General features: G+C 42.2%; 3 protein-coding genes across 3 annotated transcripts; 1 reads left to right on the top strand and 2 right to left on the bottom strand.

The window, feature by feature from the left end:
- The first annotated feature begins 18 nt into the window (after positions 1–18).
- Positions 19–3,854, top strand: LOC135540270 (MTRF1L release factor glutamine methyltransferase-like). Its single transcript, XM_064966825.1, is given in 14 exon segments — positions 19–92; positions 336–379; positions 553–648; positions 789–962; positions 1,096–1,187; positions 1,324–1,417; positions 1,660–1,797; positions 1,905–1,969; positions 2,081–2,130; positions 2,251–2,356; positions 2,452–2,547; positions 2,950–3,060; positions 3,176–3,203; positions 3,205–3,854. Coding segments are annotated over 13 exon segments (1,194 nt in total). The 5' UTR covers positions 19–92; positions 336–367; the 3' UTR covers positions 3,337–3,854.
- LOC135540272 (cytokine-inducible SH2-containing protein-like) lies at positions 3,832–7,603 on the bottom strand. The gene is made up of 3 exons (XM_064966827.1): positions 6,925–7,603; positions 4,927–5,087; positions 3,832–4,736 (listed from the first exon to the last, which is right to left on the bottom strand). Exons 1-3 carry the CDS (start codon positions 6,942–6,944, stop codon positions 4,240–4,242), a joined length of 678 nt encoding a protein of 225 aa, XP_064822899.1. The 5' UTR covers positions 6,945–7,603; the 3' UTR covers positions 3,832–4,239.
- A 1,777-nt stretch (positions 7,604–9,380) lies between these two features.
- Positions 9,381–21,609, bottom strand: LOC135540267 (twinfilin-2-like). Its single transcript, XM_064966814.1, has 7 exons — positions 21,565–21,609; positions 17,429–17,630; positions 13,241–13,336; positions 13,010–13,114; positions 11,765–11,915; positions 11,487–11,588; positions 9,381–10,886 (listed from the first exon to the last, which is right to left on the bottom strand). Exons 2-7 carry the CDS (start codon positions 17,447–17,449, stop codon positions 10,876–10,878), a joined length of 486 nt encoding a protein of 161 aa, XP_064822886.1. The 5' UTR covers positions 17,450–17,630; positions 21,565–21,609; the 3' UTR covers positions 9,381–10,875.
- Positions 21,610–22,111: the final 502 nt, after the last annotated feature.

The following is a 22,111-nucleotide window of genomic DNA, read 5'->3' as shown; positions in this document are numbered from 1 at the left end:
GCTAGCTATATGGCTAACAACAACCTTGCGCTATCGATGAAACATGGTGGAGTTCCCGAACATAATTTAACCGCACTGCGCATTACTGATGGGTACGTTCCAGAACACGCCAAACAAGTTGATGGATGTCAGATTTGGGAAATGAAATCTTTATAGTACATGTTAAATAAATGTAGATCAGTTATGAATTAATTTGATGCATGTACTGCAATTTTATTCTTAAAAATTTAATTTAATTTAACTCCATCCTAATTGTATGGATCGACATAATACAGTTAACTTTTATTTTGGAAGGATTTATGAATTAATCTAATGCACTATTATTCTGAAAAAAGGAAGGATGCCCGGAAGTGAATACCTCTAATGAATGATTGAAATGGTTGGTTATTTTGTATTTAATAGTTAGTACAGTCAATTTACTTAGACCACATTCAGCTGGTTTTACACAATATTCATTAATATAGTCAAAAGATTATTTCGGAGTTTCATATTAGCTACATTTTTTTTAACCTTCTTTATGTCAACTGCTTCACGTGTTGGTCTTCTGTCAAGAGAAAGTGGAATATCATGTGGATACGATTACGAAGACCATTGAAGGAGGTTTATAACTGCTTTAAACCACTTAAAGACGGATTTATTGGACACAAGGTAAATTAAGATGCCTTTCCTATAAAGTGTTGCACGTGGATTGCAAGGAAAGTGCGTTGTTTATAGTATAAACATAACTGGAATTCATTATTGAATGAAGCCTCGTAATATTCTCTCTATCGCTCTCTCGCTTCCTCCAGTGGCTGTGCACGTCTCCGTGTGTGGCTGAATGCGTCCCAGCCTTACCTACAGCTCGTAGGCTCACGGTGGAGCAAGCTCTCAAGTTATGGACAGACCATTTCCAGCAAAGAGGTGTCTCAGAGCCACATCTCTCCAGCCAGTACATCATTGCACATTTGCTTGGTGCTAAAACAGTGAGTTTCTGAACCCAAAATATGATCCTTGCAAATAATTTCCATGTTCACCTTTCCACCTTTATCCTTTATCCTCGGTCTATCAGTCTCTCACTGAAGGAATCATCTAACCCTCAACCTCTTCCCATCGCAGTTAGAAGGCATTGGACAGGACAGGCTGGCTGAATTCCTGACACAAGAACAGACAGAGCAGACATGGGAGCTCTGTTCCAGACGTCTCACCAGGTACATACAAGCTTAGTCTTAGCGTGCTAGTCAGTGACGGTGCACTTGACCTATTCTTCTGTCTCTGAAAGCTACGAATTTAATTGGAAAGTGTAGCCTACATTGCGTGAACATGTGAAATGTGCTGTGTGTTCAGAATGCCAGTGCAGTATGTGATTGAAGAGTGGGACTTCAGAGATCTGACACTGAAGATGAGACCTCCCGTGTTTATCCCCCGGCCTGAAACTGAGGTGCGGGAGAGTACACACACACACACACACACACACACGTACACTTTTTATTTAACCTTTATTTAACTAGGTAAGTCACTTACACACTATAAAACAAGTTGTTTGAAACACAAGGGACCACAATCTCTTGTGATAAGAGTGCATTTAAATATTTCATTCTGTGACTGTCGTCAGAATTTCCATTCCAGAGACATGACCTTCTGTCAAGCTATGGTTGCACGTCTGTCTGTCTGTCTGTGCAGGAGCTGGTTGGCCTAGTGCTTACAGATCTTCAGATGAAGCAGGGGACTGGATTAAGTGAGGAGACCAGCTTCAGGTGCCTGGAAGTGGGTTGTGGCTCTGGTGCTATCTCCCTCAGTTTACTAAAGAGCCTCCCACAGGTGTGCTCTCCCCCTCTTTTACTTTCTCCCTTTCTTTCATATCATTTTGCTTGATCTCTGAGCCCCTTCACTCAAACAACACTGATATTTGAGTTTCTCTCTCTCAGCTCAGAGCGATTGCTTTAGATAAAAACAAGGATGCTGTGGATCTGACAAGAGAGAACTCACACAGGTAATCATGAAGATACAGGATAACAATTTCACTTTGATTAGCTGATTTTGATTAGCGACATTAATTCATGTTTTGTGAATATGTGCAAACCTGATTGGCTGTATGTTACAGTTTGGGGTTCCAGGACCGACTTGAGGTTCACCATATGGATGTGATGAGAGGTAAGGTCAGTAGGAATGATAGGGGAGGGATATTATAACATCGGTAAAGGAAGATAAGCCATACAGATGTTACATTCAGATTTGCCGATTTCAAGGGTGTGATTTTATGTTATGTTCTAGATGCAGACATAATTGTGAGCATGTGCAGTCCAGTCTCCGTTTTGGTCAGCAACCCTCCGTACCTGTTCTCAGAGGATATGATATCACTTGAACCTGAAATCCTCAGGTGAGACGAGCAGTCGCACGCGCACACAAACGCACGCACACTTCGAGTTCAAATGGAGGTATATGAACTACAGTGTTCTGTGCTGACATCCTCAGGTTTGAGGACCATGCTGCTCTGGATGGCGGGAAAGATGGCATGCAGGTGATGAGACACATTCTGACTCTGGCTCCAAAGCTCTTATCCAACCATGGGTAAGGCACTGGGTGTATTTTATGCATCTAGAACATACCATAAAATCACACGCTTGAAATTGGTCAATATGAATGTATCATTGCTATCTATAATTTCCCTCCCCCCGTTGTTCCTAGTGACCTTACTGCTCATCATATCCATATGGTGAAACTGAAGTCAGTTCTGGAGCTACAAACTGTATTGGAAGTGTTTATGCAGGCCACAGTGTTTGTTTTTAAGGGAATATTCACAGTAGGCCAATATTATTTTAGATGTACCGTTTTGTGGCACACACTAAGAAGCTTTCTGTCTAGTCACTCTGTTGTATCTATTGTAAAGCAGGTCTCACTACTTCAATCTCTGTTTTTCAATGGTTTGAGAAGTTTCACTTCATTGTGTTTTCATTTCTTCCTGTCTTGCAGTCGTGTATACTTGGAAGTAGACCCACGTCATCCACAGCTCATCCAGAAGTGGGTAGAGGAAAGTGTTGAAGAGTTACACTACTTGCACACGCATTGTGACATCACTGACAGGTCAGGAGTAAATCAGATTGCTATATCTTTGTTAAATAACTACATTTTCAAAACCTTCGATCAAGAAATGTATTCATATTGAACGCCTGATTCATATTCTCTCTGTCGCTTATAGGCCTCGTTTCTGCATCCTTCAAAAAAAGGAGTGCAACACAGATCAGGACCAGGACCATCATTGAGAGACTGTGTGAGATATGGATCCTGTTTCACTGGCTTCAGACCTGCTACAGCCTCAACACCCACCATCCATCTGCCACGTACTGTACACACTACTGAGCTCAAATAATGTAGAAATTCACAAACACGCACATATACATATCGTAGATGGGCTTCATTTATACCTGAGGACGTTGTAGGTGCTCATGTGTGTTTGTGTGGCAATAAAGGAGGGTGATCGTGAACAAGCGAGTAGTAGGCTGAAGGTAATTACTGAGAGGCTTTTCTTAGAACCCTCCCTCTCAGAATTTCACCCTCCCAGAAGGCATTCAGTAGTTCTACGAATCAAGGGATTCTCCCTCCCCGCTGACTAGGCTGCTGACTCAGATTCACTCTTACACAAAGGCACATTGAATCCAGCCTATATTGCCTAGTCGATTCTGCTGTGTACACACTTATACCCGAGGGGGTTTAATCTCTTTATGTTATAAAGACCGCTTCAGATAACAACTGAGATTGGGCACACTGCCCACGCAACCCATTTTCTCTTCTGTGGATGTAGGCTATAAAGCTTTTTGTGGCATTTGACCCACCAAAAGACAACGGGACATTGAAGACAGGAGCAGTATAACTCATTTAATATTGTTTTAATAAAAAAAGGGATATGTACAGTGTCGGGGGGGTAAAAAATGACAATGGTGACTAAACAAAAAATTCAACCATTTACATCTGTGACTGAAAAGCAATTCACTGCTCAGAAACAGAAAGTGTGTTTTCCAGTCAATCACCTCTGTGAATTGGTGTGGTACACAGAACCCCACTTCCCTCTGAGAAATCCAAAACCAGGCACCATTTTCTGGAAGGTTCTTTCCCAAACATGGTCTCATGACCAACCGTATGTCTGATGTGGCTCCATTAGTTGCCAGTGCAGTGATGTTGTTTCCAGCTGCCAGGGACCTCTTACTGACAGCGCTCCTCAAGGTTTAGTTGAACTGTTTCGTTTAATTCAGCACCAGAGGACCCTCATACATGGAAAGGGTAGTCCTGCAGGTAGCGCACCAGTGGGCGTGGCAGTGGCAGCTGGTCCGGACAGCCTGTGCTGCGGTTGATGGCGAGGCGTGTGAGGTGCTGGAGGGAGGGGAAGGCCTGGGGCTTGTGCAGGGCCTGCTTGAGCTTCAGCACTACTGTGCTCTCCTGAACTGTCCTCTGGGCAGGCTGTGCGCCATGTGTCTCCTCCATCTTGCCCTTCTGCACCTTCCTTGTTGGTCCTACATAGTACTGCACCATGCTAGGCACGTCAGGAAAGGACAAAAGGCTGGGTCGGGCTGGTGAGCTGGAGTCTAGCAGAAACCGGGCTCCACTGTATTGGATGCGTATACTGGTGGGGCCACGGGCAGTCCTAACAGACAGGGTCAGCATGTACAGGGGATGGCTGCTGTCTCGAATCAGAAAGGCCCCCTCTGACGCTGCCTGGAGAGCTGCATGGGCCTGACCTGCTGTGATGGCTCCCCAGTACCAGCCTGCAAAGAGTGAGAGGTCAAAGTTTATTAACTTATTCAATGGTTTAGATTTTAGTAATCCTGTAGTAAGCAGTCGACTGGATGAACTGAAACGCAAGTAGTTATTGTTACCAAAAACATTAAAACCATAAAAGGGTTTCAGGTAGCCTGTTGGGAGGAGTTTACAGTTTGGAAATTCGATTTGCATTACCTGAGGTATCAAGGTAGAAGAAGTTTTTGGCGATGGTGCGTAGGTCATTCGTGGGGTCCCACTGTGGAGGGGTGCTGTGAAGGCAGTGAGGTGAGGAGATGCTCCCTGTCCGCATGCCCACAGGGCCCTCTGTGGGGCTGCCAGACAGCAGTGGTCTGGGGCTGTAAACAAGAGACTACAACAATGAGCACATGACAAGGAGACAGTAGGGAACAACCAGGTGAATCATTCATTACATTACCCACTATCCTGTTAAAGGACAAGTCCTAATATTGTCATAGGCTAATTAATCAGGGGGTGGACTTGAACCAGAAATCTGCCCTGGCATTGCTAACACACCGGGCAATTTTTCCCCTCCAGGCCCCCACACCAGGCCATTTTCCCTCCAGGCCCCCACACCAGACCATTTTCCCTCCAGGCCCCCTCACCAGGCCATTTTACCCTCCAGGCCCCCACACCGGACCATTTTTTTCCCTCCAGGCCCCCACCAGGCCATTTTACCAGGCCCCCACACCGGACCATTTTTTCCCTCCAGGCCCCCATACCGGATCCCCCTCCAGGCCCCCACACCGGACCATTTTTTTCCCTCCAGGCCCCCACACCAGGCCATTTTAACCTCCAGGCCCCCACACCAGGCCATTTTAACAGGCCCCCACACCAGGCCATTTTTCCCTCCAGGCCCCCACACCGGACCATTTTTTTCCCTCCAGGCCCCCACACCAGGCCATTTTAACCTCCAGGCCCCCACACCAGGCCATTTTTCCCTCCAGGCCCCCTCACCAGGCCATTTTACCCTCCAGGCCCCCACACCGGACCATTTTTTTCCCTCCAGGCCCCCTCACCAGGCCATTTTACCCTCCAGGCCCCCACACCGGACCATTTTTTCCCTCCAGGCCCCCATACCGGATCATTTTTTTCCCTCCAGGCCCCCACACCGGACCATTTTTTTCCCTCCAGGCCCCCACACCAGGCCATTTTAACCTCCAGGCCCCCACACCAGGCCATTTTAACCTCCAGGCCCCCACACCGGACCATTTTTTTCTCTCCAGGCCCCCACACCGGACCATTTTATTCCAGAGGCCCCCATTATTAGTCAAGTAATTGTCATTTGGCACACAAAAAAACAAGTTAGACAGGCCCAATGGGCTGAAAATGGACCAGCCCATCTGACATTTGTCTGAAATGCAAGATGGCCAGTCCACCCTTTGCCTAAATGTTATGTGGGGGGGGGGGGGTTGCTGGAACAACGCTCATCATTTAGGAGTGGTGTCTTTACAAGACCTCAAATCTCAACATTAAATCGCTGATGGCTCCCTTCCTTGTAACATTGGCCAGACAAAGAGCCCTGACATGAAGCAGTGTCACTGACTGAGTGTGAATTGATTCAGATGCTCAGAAACGAGTTAGACTTGTCACAATTGGAAGTATTATAATATATGAATTCACAACAGGGTTGCGTTCGATTCCAATTTAATTTGTAATTCCAATCAAATTCTTGAAATCACACATGAAGAGGAAAATCTGTTGAATTCAATTCGAATTTAAACAATCTTCATGTTATGGATTTTGAATTGGATTAGAATTTAAACTCTTTGGACTGTTTGAATTGGAATTGTAAAAACATTTAATTTTGGAAATTTATTTGGAATTTAATATTATTAGAATTAATAAACCTAGTATCAAATGTATTCCAGGATTTGTTTTAAATTTCAACTTGTATATTTCTCTTTACAGTATAGCTAGGCTATCTGCACAGCAGAATTTGTGCAATTGTTAGTGATAATATTTAATTGGGAATTGAGTTCTTGGAATTTTAAATATTGGAATTGACAGTAATTGAATTATTTCTGAATTCTAAGAATGACCTGGAGTTTTTATTGAATTAAATGGAATTTATAGGGAGATAAACACGACTTTTGTCTTTGCCATTTGATTTTGAATATCAACATCAAAGCATGACATGTCACATCAAACAGGGACAAAATAATGTGAACTTACCCTTGAACACAAAGAATCATGATGGTGAGTCTTCAATATTCCACAATAGTCTAATTCCACAGCGGGTTTTACGAAAATAAAGCTGGTCTATACAAAGGAATGTAATTATTTTATTCTAATTAATGTCTCGCGCAAATGTTATGTGAATAGAGACGCATCCGAAAATGAATAAACTAATTCAAAAGCACTAAAATAAATGTGAAATGTAGAAAAATAGGATACAGGGCAGCAGATGAGTGTTGTCTCTAAAATGGGTTCTTAGCATGTGAGGGAGGGTGTGTGGGTTCGGCTTTTAAAATGAACCAATTCCAAGAATTATACTCTGTGATTCTATTCTGAGAACTGTTCAGTACACCGGAGCTTCTGACGTCATGCGCACCACCACCGAGCTTGTCCACATTTTATTATTTGAAATCTGTTACTGTGAATGCCCGTGTAAAAATAAATACAAATTTAGCTCGTTCCTGGTGAGTCTAAATTCATCATAGTAATTCAGTCTTTCGCTCTTGCTGCCAGGAATCGGACCTCACCACTACCTTCCCCCTAATCACTTTCCAAGAATCGGTGCGATTATCTCCGCCCACTAGACCTGCAGCCAGCCCTTTACACATTCTGGGAATTGAGTCACTAGAATAATGGGTATGCGGAACGAATAGGGTTTTTCCAAATAATATAGACATTCGTCAGCTGAAAATACGTATAAACAAAGGGTGAAAGTATATTTAATTTCTTACGGGTACGGGATATCCAAGTGCGCGCACTCTTTTTTTCTATGATAAAATATACATGGGAGCCTACTCTGCTGACACTGACAAACAGATCAATAAAAACGATGTCTGGTCCATATATAATTAGCCTACGAAAAGGGGAGACACAAATACAATATGACCTCCATCTAATCTGGAGGACGAAATTATTGTTGAAAAACTGACAAAGTCATTAGGCCTACACTTGTAGCTGAATTGATGCATCCACGGATGTCCACGCGCGCCACAGTCTCGGCCACTCATCTCGGTCTTGTCCGCGGGCGTTTCGACCACGCATCTCTGCCTTGGCAACATGTGTTCTCCTCGAACCACAACTCAATTTGGAGCGTATACCAACCGATTTCCAGTCAGTTCGCTAATTATTCATGCGGCTGATATGCAGTAATGTCAAATCATGGTATAATAGCCTGTAGTTGTTTGGGCTTGTTGTTTTAATCATGACTTACTTTTAACTGGTATGGTGTACAACTATTTATTTTGCCTGGACCATACCGCCTTACTTTCACCCCTGCTTATAAACAAATGTCAAAATCAAATCATATGTTATTTGTCACATACACATGGTTAACAGATGTTAATGCAGAGTGTAGCGAAATGCTTGTGCTTCTAGTTCCGACCATGCAGTAATATCTAACAAGTAATCTAACCTAACAATTTCACAACTACCTTATACACAAGTGTAAAGGAATGAATAAGAATATGTACATGAAAATATATGAATGAATGATGGCCTAAAGGCATAGGCAAGATGCAGTAGATGGTATAGAGGACAGTATATACATACGAGATGAGTAATGTATGGTATGTAAACATATAAAGTGGCATCGTTTAAAGTGGCTAGTGATCAATTGATGTAATAAATGTTTCCATTATTAAAGTGGCTAGAGTTGAGTCAGTATGTTGGCAACTCAATGCTGGTGATGGCTGTTTAACAGTCTGATGGCCTTGAGATAGAAGCTGTTTTTCAGTCTCTCGGTCCCCCTTTGATGCACAAAATGTGATGTTAGGTCTGGTGGCCTAACATTAATTTTCCACTCAAATGGCTCGTTATTTGTGACAGACTTGTTGAGTAGAGTAAGGCAAGCTTTGAAACAAACTGTTGGAAAGGTTATTGAATTCGTCTTCCAGCTGGGCTGACCTGGCTGGAAACACACGGTTGTACAGGCTTTTGTCTCTGACCAGCAGTAATAAACCTGTTTCAATTAATCAAGGGCTTGATGATTGAATCAGGCCCGTAGCAGTACTAAACTGGAACTGTGTGTGGGACCAGTATTAAATGACAATACACTGTTGAAGAAATGTTGTGTAATATGTCAATAGATATGGATTTTTGGGGTGCCTTTACCTTATGTTAGTCTACACGTGTAAAAAGTGTCAGATGTTTTAATTAACTTGCTCGCAAAGGCATGTGGGCTATTAGGCTACTCGCTATTTAAAGTAAGGAATTCCTTGCAGATCTTAATTAACAGGCTCTCAGCTCTGTGGTATTTATGCATGGCTGCCAGCGCATATTGACAATCTGTGCTTATGTTAAAACATGGTCATTTGCTTCCTCAACAGGCCAGTCAGTGGTGCAGCCTACAGTAGTCTAGTCAGAGGTGTCCTCCCTGTCCCCTCTGCGGGTCCTTTAATAGCTGCCACAAGAAGCTCTCTTGTAATGATGCATCATCGGTCCCATGGAGTTTTTTTTTTATTTTACTTATCATTTCAGTGATAAGAAAAAGACAACATACTGAAAAACATCGACATTTCATTTAGAATTCCTCTCATTATCATCTGTTTTTACAAACATGTTTGATGCAAAACATTTAGTGACAACAGGCAAGGTATGTATAACTAGGGTTGCAAATGTCCAGTAATATTCCACAAATGCCCTGGTTTTCCAGAAAAACTGGTTGGAATATTCCTGGAGTCACGAGGGAATAAGCAGGAAATCCAGGAAGCCTCGAACCAGGAATTCCGGGGGGAAAAATACCTGGGAATTTGGGGAAAGTTACCTGAATTTTTTTTAAACTATGGACAACACATCAGATGGACAGGCTTCTTCTGTAGATCTATGTGACATTTGCAATAGAGAAATTTGGCTGAGGCATCTGTAAGACCATCCATTGGTCTTTTATGTTTGTCAGTCCATCTGTCTGTGTGTGTGTGTGTCTGTCTGTGACATATGCCCCTTGAAGGGAACACAACACCCTGCTACATCTCAACTCCCCGTGGAGTGAAAAAAAAAAAGTGCGTTAGTAGGTGCGGGGAAAGACAGAGGCAAATACCGTTACAGGGAATTGATTATTCCTTAATTAAAACACGGTAAGGTGGGAGAGAAGGGCTGGACAGAACCAAAGCAAAGAAAGTAAGTTAAAGAGTCCCCTCTCCTACCTTCCCACTACTTACCTAACCTTTAGCACCAACTGGCTCGCTAACCAAAATACCAGGGGTTTTACCTAGTGTGCATAGACAGATTAAATACTACGGGTTGTGTGTGCCCGCAGGCCTCTTGTCTAAACACTCCCAAGGTGCGTTCCCCTTCTCCCCTGGAACAAATGAAACAGAATAGTTACTAATACTTAGTGAACAATTTCAATAACCAAAAACACTAAGTCCTATTGGCATACACATACCTCGGAAGGAGCGGCTACAAAATAATATCCACAAAACTTTTACGGACTGCCACAACAAATCAACACAGGACATAAAAATAAGCTATTTTTCTGACAAAGGAACACTGACTTTTATCAAGCTGTAGAAGGAGTTGGTAATTGAAGAGCCAGCTGTTTCTCCTGATTAGAGGGAGGGGTCAGGGCTCCAATCAGTGATGCGGCAGGCCAATCAGCTGTTTTAGGAATCCAGGATTCCATTTCCTGAAATACACACATACACATACAAACCCACAAGAACACAGAAACTGGGGAACGTAATGACAAGCAAAGGGAGGTAAAAATAAAAATGACAGGAGAAATCTGTCCATGTTCTTCTCCTTTTCCTTCCTTGTGGCCAAACAAGCTGCCAGATGGCGTGGCAACAGGAGGATGAGGATTGAGGGCAGGGCTGGGGATGACCCTTGATGAGGCGCTTACTGCCTTTCTTCCCTGCTGGGCCACAAGGTTTGGCGAAGGCCTGCTGGAAGGCATGCTGCTTAGGATAAACCACATCATACAGGAACTCCTCTGTCAATTCATCCCCATTTTCAATTTACATCTGCACACAGACACAATAATACAGAATAAATACACAGAGTTGATACAATAACACAGAGTAAATACAATATGCAGATTAATAACACACAGTAAATACAATACACAGAGTAAACACAGTAATACAGAGTAAATACAATAACACACAGTAAATACAATAACACAGATTAATAATACAGAGTAAATACAATACGCAGAGTATTAACATACAGTAAAACCATAATAATACAGAGTAAATACAATAACATGCAGTAAATACAATAGACAGAATAAATATAACACAGTAAACATAGTAACAACAGAGTAAATACAATAATTCCCAGTAATAACACATAGTAAATATTATAACAGAGTAAATACAATAACATTGAGTAAATACAATAACACTTGAGTAATACAATAACACATAGTAAACACAATAGCACAGAGTAGCAACAGAGTAAATACAATAACACAGTGTGAATACAATTAAAGAGTAAATACAATAACACAGAGTAAATATAATACCACAGAGTAAATGTGCACTTCCACTCAGGCTCAGAGCAATATTGTAAAAACACAAAGACCACATTGTGTATGCAATATCTGAATTTCGGCGGATTACCTTCTTGGCAACCTCCAGATTGGTAATCTTTCACCACCTCATCCAGCAGTTGACTCTTACAACTGGAGTACAGCATCCGCTCTTTAATGCTACAGCTGTAACCTGGCATGGAGTAGATGAACATTGAGAGGCAGTGAAAGAGGTTGGTTGGACCTGCTACTCGTTGTTCAGTATTTATGATATTATAATAGTGCACCATTGTATTTTTTATTTCATTGAATGAAGGGAGAGAGAGAGAGTAGAATGACCAGGGCAGAAAATCAATGACTGAGACTGACCCACAGATTCCAAGTGATCCCCTTCACGGGAGTGTTTATAGAGGGTAGAAGAGGTGTCAGGGCGTATCTTTGGAACCCTACAAGGCAGCTCATGGGCCTCTGTCGGGTCGGAATGAACCAGCTCTATCATTTCTTTCTCTGTGTCCAACTTCTGCAACACACATATATTACACAGCTACCACTGAGATGACTGTGTATGGCTCAGGCAGTGTGCCTTGGGTCAGAATACATGGCTATTATCGCTGAGATTGTGGCCGCCAGAGATATCAATCGTTTGTATTTGGTTGGCTAATGGCATTTCTATATGGCTCCCCAGCTGAATGTAGTTGATGTGTTTATGTGCGAGTTGTTGTAGAACCCGTTTGGCATCCTCCTGCAGTGGGAAAGCAAGGCCCTGCAGTGTTTGGCTCTTACTCTCTACACTGGTCTTTGTTTTCACCTGATGGGGGCAGCATATACACTGACACAATACATTATTACTTAAAGTGATACTACAGGTTTTTGGAAATTAATCTACTTCCCCAGAGTCAGATGAACTCGTGGATACCATTTTAATGCATCTGTGTCCAGTATGAAGGATTTTAGAGGTAGTTTCATTGGCTAATGTTAGCTAATGCTAACTAGCAATTGTGCTAGCTCTAGTTAGCAACTTCCTTCAAACTGTACTCAGAGACATAAAAATGGTTTCCACGAGTTCATCTGACTCTGGGGAAGTAGATAAAGGGCTTCATTGCCAAAAAAAACAAGTATCACTTTACAAGAAAATGCAGAATAACATTTTTAACTAAATAGTATATATTGTGTTCACACAGGTAAATACACCACACGCAGCTGTGCGATCTGCACAGACACATTTATGGACATGTTCTATGCTCTCTCACTCTCACACTCTCTCTAGTCTAGACAGTGCCAGTGACTGCTGTTCAAAGAGGAGAATAGTGTTATTCATTCCCCTCGAATAATGATTACCTTGAATTTAGCTTACAAATATTTTCTACATTTTTAAGTGATACATTAGAATTGTTGGGGTCAAACCAGTGTTACTGTTTCCCAGTTGTCAGTCATGCAGGGTTAATGGACAATGCATGGTCATTAGTTGAGGTAAATGTGTGACCCTCCTTATCTTAGTTGATGAGGGATTCCACCATTCTGTCCTCAGTATGTGAAAACACACGTACACACATGCAATAATAATTTACCTGCTCGATGCCGGTTAATTAACCTAGTCGATGCTTGTCGTCTCACCTCGTTGATTTTAATTCTCTGCAACTCCTGTTCAGCAGCTGTGAGTGGGGCAGGGCCGGAGCTGGTGGACATATGTCGCTGATACCCCTCCAGACAGATGTTCTCCTAGTGAGAGCAAATAAGAGGTCAGCCATTTAGGGAAGGCTGAGAACCAACAGGTTTAACCTCATCATTAGTCAGGTGAGAGAATAACCAGTGTACATCAGTTTAAAAAAATGGCTTCTACTGTACCTCCTCTGTGCCAAACATCTCATCCTTCATATGACCACCACCAAACTCCTTCTTCACTGTGTCACGGGTGGCAGCATTCAGCATCTTCTGTCTCACCTGTAGTGAACATGAATGGGTGAATGAGACATGGATCTGAGTGAAATGTGTTTGCTGTGAACATGAGAGTATGTGTGTGTTGCACACAAGTTTATTATAGTTTTGTGATTTAATATTCATTTTTATTTCTATTCATTTGAGATTTAACTTGATATTCTGTTTAGTTTCTGTTCGTTTTCAGACTTGATTTGCTAGTTTTCATTTCATTTCAGTTTGAGAAAAACATTTCTATTTTGTTTTTATATTATTTAGTTTTAGTGTTAGGGACAGGAAGTAGCCTATACGTGAGAGCCTATTATGCATTGTAGGCCTATATAGTTATTTTGGGGGGGGCTGTCCCTTCTTGCTACTGGGGGGTAGTAATACATTGGCCAGGACCATAGACTTGAAAATAAATAACACATCTCTATCTGTGTCATGATGGCGTCTTTGAAAGCATGGGCAGCTCCATTGAGGCCATCTCTATCTTGAAATGGTACATTTTCTTCTTCACAAGTAAAATACATTGTTTGATCCCTCCTGCTGACCCAGGTACACTATCATGACTCCAACCGGGTCATCAGGTCATGCCAACTGGATTATCAGGAGGGATCAGCCAATGAAGGTGGAAGTCGACTAAATCAAAATGGTGAATCCTCAATGGAGCTGCCCATGCTAACACAGGCTTTTGGCAACTAGAGGACGTCATTCAACTCCATGGCCATTACATAGGTTTGGTTAGGTTTAAATTATAAATCAATCCTAATTTGACTTGGATTTAAAGGATAAGCGCCAAGACTGGTGCAAGAAATATGGTGGAAGGAAATTCTCTTGCCCATGTTTACACCAATCAATTGCTTTTTTACCTTTAGTGAAAGTACCTTTATCTGACAGAAAGAGAGAGGAAAAAACAACAAATGAGGTCATGGCACATTTGACATGTTATGTTTATGTAGCAGGCCCCCATCCAGCAGGCCCGCATCCAGCAGGCCCCCATCCAGCAGGCCCCCATCCAGCAGGCCCCCATCCAGCAGGCCCCCATCCACATCGACGGGGCTGTAGCGGAGTGGGCCATGTTCACCCACGACTGTGTGGCTGTGCACGACTCCAACACCATCATTAAGTTTGTCGATGACACAACAGTGGTAGACCTGATCACTGACGACAATGAGACAGCCTATAGGGAGGAGGAGGTCAGAGACCTGGCAGTGTGGTGCCAGAATAACAACCTCTTCCTCAACGTCAGTAAGACAATGGACCTGATTGTGGACTACAAGAAATGGAGGGCCGAGCACGCCCCCATTCATATCGACAGGGTTGTAGTGGAGGGGGTTGAGAGCTTCAAGTTCCTTGTTGTCCACATCACTAAGGAATTAACATGGTCCACACACACCAAGACAGTAGTGAAGAATGCACGGCAACGCCTCTTTCCCCTCAGGAGGCTGAAAAGATTTGGCCCTCAGATCCTCAAAAAGTTCAAAAGCTGCACCATTGAGAGCATCTTGACTGGCTGTATCAACTGCTTGGCATCCAACCGCAAGGCACTACAGAGGGTAGTGCGTACAGGACATCACCTTGGCCGAGCTCCCTGCCATCTAGGATCTCTACCAGGTGGTATAGCATTTTTTAAATACTGCAGCCACCCTAGTCATAGACTGTTCTCTCTGCCACCGCATGGCAAGCGGTACCGATGCACCAAGTCTAGAACCAACAGGACCCTGAACAGCTTCTACCCCCAAGCCATAAGACTGATAAATAGTTCACCAATAGAGCCCCACAGTGGAGGTGTCATAATACCAATACAAACTAGCGGTCAAACAGGGAAATGGTTCCAATCGTTTTTCCACCATTCATTTTCATAGTTTTTTTTTTAGAACACTTAAAATAATTTTAGACCCTGGCGTGACGTTCTGATAACCTTGTAAAACTTGCACAAGACAGTTCACAGAATTGTCCATTTAGAGACATTTTGTCAATTTATTTATTACTACATTTAGCAAACATTAGATAGTTAATCCAGAGGTTCTTACCTTTGCCTCGATTTGGCAGACTCATCTAGATCATCATGACATTTGTAGTTCTTTATGATAGCCACATTAGCAGCTAAGTAGAATTTCAATTTTGGGGGGTAAATACAGGTGAATATATGGATAAAAGTCACCTTGTGCTAGAGAGATTTACATGGTTATAATAACTTCAAGCCAGGCTAAATCTATACAAAACACAGACCTTATTTTAAGTAATTTTTGAAATCTTCTGTGGAAAAAATGAATGGTGGAAAAACGATTGGAACCATTTCCATGTTTAACCACTAGGTTTCATGGGTATTATGACTCATACTGTGCTAGTCTGTTGCTACCCGGACTATCTGCATTGACCCTTTTTGAGTCATCACATACCCTGCTGCTACTGTTTATTACCTATCCTGCTGCCTAGTCACTTTATCCCTACCTATATGTACACATCTACCTCAGTTAACTCGTACCCCTGCACATCCACTCTGTACTGGTACCCTGTGTATATAGTCAAGTTATCGTTACTCAATGTGTATTTAGTCCTTGTGTTATTTTTTTTCTCTCTGCATTGTTGGGAAGGGTCCAAAAGTATGAATTTCACTATTAGTCTACACCTGTTGTTTACAAGCATGTGACAAATAAAATGTGATTTGATTTGACATAGATCACTGACTAACCCCTTCAAATAGGGTTAATGAAAACAGCGGCAACAACAGCAAAAACATAAGCAATACAACATTGCTTCACAAATCTATCAGTGCACAGCTAGCCAGCTTGTGTGTGTTTCCGTTCAACCAAACAGGATTTTCTGGTTTATCTTCTGCATTCCAGAGAGGTGGTCATTTGGTTTCTCAATCCTGAGAAACCAGTTGTCCACGGAAAGAGAATATTGTCTCTATGAACGCTTGGGATGCAGGGGCGTAAACCAGATCCAGTGCCACAGGGCACAGCTTTGGATAAACAGCCATCCTTGCCTGCCAGAACTAGAGAGGTGACACTGTAAACATGTCCCCCTTTACCTTTTCCAGGTATTTCCCAAGCTCACACGGGGCACATTAGCAACTAAGTCGAATTTCAATTTTTGGGGGTAAATACAGGTGAATATATTGATAAATGTCACCTTGCGTTAGAGAGATTTACATGATTATAATAGCGTCAAGCCAGGCTAAATCTACACAAAACAAAATGATTGGAACCATTTCCATGTTTGACCACTAGGTCATACATACTGTGCTAGTCTGTTGCTACCTGGACAGTGACCTCAGACACAATCTTTGATGTGAGGAAGATATTGTTCTGAAGCACTGCGGTCAAGATGCTTGCACGAGTCATCGTGCTTGCATCTTCCTGGGACCCTGCTGCTTCATGGCTGTACTATCTGATTTGCTGATGTACAAAAGACTCTGCTTCCCTCATCAGTGGCTACATCTCTGTTGAGCGAAGTGCTAGAGACACACTTTGGTCCATCAGGCAAGCTGCTGCAGGGGTTGGATAAAAGTTGGCTGCCAGAATAATTTAGTATGCATGCGAAGCGCTCATGCAGTGACTTCAGGAGGACCTGTGCCAACTGTTTTGCAACATAAGTTGAATGCAAGTGTGCCTCAAGGTTGAGAAGACACAGCACCACATCAGACAGCGACTGGCTGTCAGATTGAAGTTTGTCGGTGAGGATTACGAACGGCTCCAACAACTTCAGAAGCTGTTCTAGCTTGGCCCAGTCATGCTTCGTGCTCAACCTAAGATTTCTTCCCTGTTAGCTAGTGATAGCTAGGGATAGTGATGCACAAGCAGGGCTCATTTGAAACATCGACATCCATTGGCAACATATACCCACTAGATTGTAAATGTAAATGTAAATGTAGATTCAGAAGCTCGAAAACTCCATTCGATTTTTAACCAAAGTTTAGAAGAAACTAAACCTAAACATAATTTATGATGGTTTTTATTTAATTTAATTTAGTTTTGATTTCAAAGATAATAGTTTCAGGATAGTCTTCGTTTTTTTATGTTTTTAGTTTACATTCTTTATTTCAGTTTACTAAATTGTTTTTCAATTATTGTACCTTTTTTAGTGTTAGTTTTCATGTACTATAATAACCTTGGTTGCACGGTGACACATAATGGAGATTGGTCAGGAGACCAGGAGATGAATATCCATTCGTATCCCTGTGCGTTCTGGGAGTTGAGGTGGTATAGTATGTAGCAGGGCTCCTTGTCGTCCAGCAGAGGAAGTAGGAAGTGGTCATAGTCATGGTCCCAGCCCTGTCCCGGCTCTCTGAATGTCCCCAGCACCAGCTACTCTGAAAAACAGAGTACAACTCGTTACACACCTTGACCCATGCTTTAAACATTATTACTCAGCTACACATACACGTAGGTGGGGATGCGTGAAACTCACTCTTTAGCCTGAAGTGTCCCCACTTGTGACACTGACCAGCTAGCTTTTCATGTGGCGCTGACTGGTAAAGATGCTTTGGGAGGGTGGTCACATGTGCTAGCAAAGCAGAGGTTTTGGGTTCGAGCCTCGGTGTGAGCCTAATCAGGAGGAAGTTGTGCTAAGCAAGGAGTGTGACATCCTTTACAGTGGTGCCAACTGTCTCAGATCTACAGTAGCACTAAGGTTGTTGAGTAAGTTTGAGGGGTAAACGTAGCACATGGTGATGTGTGAAACTTACTCCTCAGCCTGAAGTGTCGCCACTGAATAGCTAACTTTTTGTATGGCAGAGACTGATGAGATGCTTAAGGAAGACGGTCATGTGTGCTAGAGAGTCCTGGGTTTGAGTCTTGGTGTGACCCGAATCAGAAGGGAGTGGTACTGGCTAAGCAAGTAACGTGATGTCCTTTACACACACGCAAAAACACCTTCTCTGTCCCCCGAAGCCACTGTAGTCCAGCCAATGAGTTTTCTTTTTGCAGTGATATCATTTTTCATCTCTTTTACTCCTTGCACTGAAGCCTCTTCTGTGGCTTATCTTTCCCCTACTCTTGTGCTTGGCTTAAATGAGTCTCAACACATCAATTAACTATTCATCAGGTCTCGGGACCTATTCATCTCACTGGTGTTTAGGGACCATTTAATGAGTTGAGCCTGTCAATGATTGGCAGTAGCCTACATGGCAGTCCTCGATTGTGCACTCAGCTAATTCTCTCTCAATAATATTGACAAGATTGGAAAAGAACGTTGTCAAATGATCCAGAGTCACTAACTTTGGCATGCATGACGACAGCGGAGACGCTGTGTTTAAAATGACACATTGGTGTTATTTACTAGAAATAGATCACTAGTTAACCAGGTCTATAAAATGATGGTCTACAGGTCTACAGATGAGATGCACACACACACTTGCATAGAATTTCGCAACAACATAAAGTCCAATCACAGACAGACGATCAACACATGAAGACAAGTCCCCACACACACAGCTCAGAGACAGCTCCAAATAGCTCAATAGCACAGTGACAGGCCCAAAAAGCAGGAGACAGACAGGAGACCTCAAACATACTTTAAATAACAGTCCAGAGAAACTTTAGACAGTACCACTGTACCCCATCTGCATACTTGCCCAACTGTTGGCCTATACACCACCCGGAGATAGGCCCAGACTTCAGACTAGACACAACCCCGTAAACTACCCAGAGACTCGAGCCAGACTCCACACCCATATCAGTCACAGTCTCAGATATCTACAGTTTGACTGATGGACCAGACAGTGCATCAGTAGGCCCACAAGATGTCCTAAAAAATATGTAAACATCCCAGATGTACTTCATTAAATATCTGTATAACCTCACAGGCCAACCTGTTGTCTCGTGGTATGTTTCACACATGCATAGTCTGGCACATAGAGGAAAATAAATCATCATGTCTAATGAATGTTAGACTTATTTTGTGTGACAGCTCAGCTCATGGATGGACCTATGAACATCATAGTGTGTGAGAGATCTGGCCATTTGAGTGTTATGCCTGACACCTGGATCAACATCTCCACAATGGTTTCATGCATGTAGCTGGCTGCTTATTGTTGTGTTTTTTTATACTGAAAAGCTACCCTGAAAGGACTATCAGAAAATAAGAAGCACCCTTGCACCTAATCATGTTATGCTACCTGACTAAAGTGAGTTTCTGCTACAGGTGCTGTTAGCGACTCATAAGGTGCAATCAACAGTCAGGTTTTGTCATGATGAGTATCATTAGACAGTGAGTCCAGTGAGGGCTCAGATGATATTGTCCACTAACCCTTCTGAATGGGAGTTTAACGTAACTTGATATCTCAACTGGATCATATACAGTGCCTTCACATTTTATTGTGTTACAAAGTGGGATTAAAATGGATTGAATTTACTTTTTTTGTCAACAATCTACACAAAATACTCTGTAATGTCAAAGTGAAAGAAAAATCCAAGTTTTATTTTTGATAAAAACTATTCTGAACTAAAATAAAGTATTTGCGTAAGTTTTCAGACCCTTTGTTGACGCAAGCCTAAATTAGATCAGGAGTAAAATGTTGTTTAAAAAATATCACACAAATTGCATGGACTCACTCTTTGTGAAGAGTGATTTTTGAATGACTAACCCTTCCTCTGTCCCACACACATACAACATCCGTAAGGTCCCTCAGTCAAGTATTGAAATTCGCACAGATTCAACTACAAAGACCAAGGGTGCTTTTTGAAAGCCTCAAAAAGAAGGGCAGTGATTGGTAGATGGGTAACAATAACAAATCACACATTGAATATCTCTTTAAGCATGGTCAAATTAATAATTATGCTGTGGATGATGTATTAAACCACCCAGACACATCAAAGATACAGTCATCCTTCTGAACTAAGCTGCAGGACAGGAATGAAACTGCTCAGGGATGTTACCATGAGGCCATTAGTGATTTTAAATCAGCTATAGAGTTCATTGCCTGTGATGGTAGAAAACTGAGGATGGATCAACAACACTGTAGTGACTCACAATAATGACCTAAATGAGAGAGTGAAAAGAATACAAATATACAGAATACAAATATTACAACAACAAGGCACTAAAGTAACACTACAAAATAACACACCAAAGGAATAAACTTTTTGGTCTAAATGTGAAGCTTCATGTTTGGGGAAAATCCAACAGAACACATCACTGAGTAACTGCCTCCTTATTCTCAAGCATGGTGGTGGCTGCTTCATGTTATGGCTATACTTGACATTGGCAAATATTGGGGAGTTTTTCAGGATAAAAAGCAATGAAATGGAGCTACTGTAAGCAAAATCCTAGAGGAAAACCTGCTTCAGTCTGCTTTACACCAGAGAATGGGAGAAGAATTCACCTATGAGCAGGACAATAACTTACAACGCAAGGCCAAATCTACACTGGAGTTGCTTACTAAGAAACAGTGAATGTTCCTGAGTGGCCAAGTTACAGGTATTACTTAAATCTGCTTGAAAATCTATGGCAAGTTTTGAAAATTGCTGTCTAGTCATGATTCCCAACATCTTGACAGAGCTTGAAGAATTTTGAAAAGAATAATGGGCAAATATTCCACAATCCAGGTGGGCAAAGCTCTTAGAGACTTGCCCAAGAAGACTCACAGTTGTAATCGATGCCAAAGGTGTTTGTAAGTAAGTAAGCATTTCACTGTTAGGTCTAAACATGTTGTATTTGGCAGATGTGACAAATACAATTTGATTTGATTTGTTTCTAACGTATTGACTCAAGGAGCTGAATACTTAAGCAACGACTATGTTTTAGTTTTTACATTTTAATTAATCTTTTAAAAATATTGCAAGTTTTCTTCCACTTTGACATTACAGAGTATTTTGTGTCGATTGTTGACAAAAAAATGACAATTCAATCCATTTTAATCCCACTTTGTAACACAATAAAATGTCTGAATACTTTTGCAAGGCTCTGTAAACCTTGACAACTTGCCCACCATCACAAAGTTGAGGAAAGCAGTCAGTCTATCTTGCAATCCCTTTCAACAGACTGAATGCATCATCTGACCAAACACATTGTGAAATGTTTGTTTTTATTCAACTCAATGACATCTCCACCAGCATCATACACACAATCAAGTGACTGAACAGCAGAACAGCGAACAACATGGATAACTCACACACACTTTCACAAATACACACATCATTATACAAAACACACAGTTAGATCAGTTTAATCACATCACTGGCAATTCAGGATAAATAATTCAAGACGTTACGTAAATTAATATAAATGTTGTTGCACTGCCTTACCAAGACCCTCCCGTCCTAGATCCCTCCTGCCCCTGCAACCTGACTACACCGCTGTCCCCTGGGTCACTCACCGTCCTGGATGAGGCGGATAGCTCCACCCCTTGCCCTGGCCAAGGACTCCCCAAGTTCTGGCGTCACAAGGAGAACCAGAAACATGGCAGTTCAGCACAAAGTATGTCCCACCCGTCGTGTGCTGTAGGGGGGAAGGGGGTTGAGAGACAGAGACGGTAGAGCCAAGCTGTCACGTTCTGACCTTTATTTCCTTTGTTTTGTATTTATTTAGTATGGTCAGGGCGTGAGTTGGGGTGGGCAGTCTATGTTTGTTTTTCTATGATTTGGGGATTTGTATGTTTCGGCCTAGTATGGTTCTCAATCAGAGGCAGGTGTCATTAGTTGTCTCTGATTGAGAATCATACTTAGGTAGCCTGGGTTTCACTGTTTGTTTGTGGGTGATTGTCTATGTTGATTGCTTGCGTCATCACAGTTCTCATTTAGCTTCACGGCCGTTATTTGTTTATTGTTTTGTATAGTGTGTTTCAGTGTTTTC

Source organism: Oncorhynchus masou, chromosome 5, assembly GCF_036934945.1.
Source record: "Oncorhynchus masou masou isolate Uvic2021 chromosome 5, UVic_Omas_1.1, whole genome shotgun sequence".
Lineage (NCBI taxonomy): Eukaryota > Metazoa > Chordata > Actinopteri > Salmoniformes > Salmonidae > Oncorhynchus > Oncorhynchus masou.
This window is presented reverse-complemented; position numbering and strand designations above follow the sequence as displayed.

Bases quoted from the DNA above. Each gene is read 5' to 3' on its own strand.
- LOC135540267 (XM_064966814.1), bottom strand. From the start codon at position 17,449: ATGTGTCACCGTGCAACCAAG. The intron at 13,337-17,428 runs GTTATTATAGTA...TGTTCACTACAG, and splicing joins TGTGTCACCGTGCAACCAAG to GTGAGACAGAAGATGCTGAA. The intron at 11,589-11,764 runs GTCAGTCTCAGT...ACTCCATGCCAG, and splicing joins GGATCACTTGGAATCTGTGG to GTTACAGCTGTAGCATTAAA.
- LOC135540272 (XM_064966827.1), bottom strand. From the start codon at position 6,944: ATGATTCTTTGTGTTCAAGG. The intron at 5,088-6,924 runs GTAAGTTCACAT...TCTTGTTTACAG, and splicing joins ATGATTCTTTGTGTTCAAGG to CCCCAGACCACTGCTGTCTG. The intron at 4,737-4,926 runs GTAATGCAAATC...CACTCTTTGCAG, and splicing joins CTTCTACCTTGATACCTCAG to GCTGGTACTGGGGAGCCATC.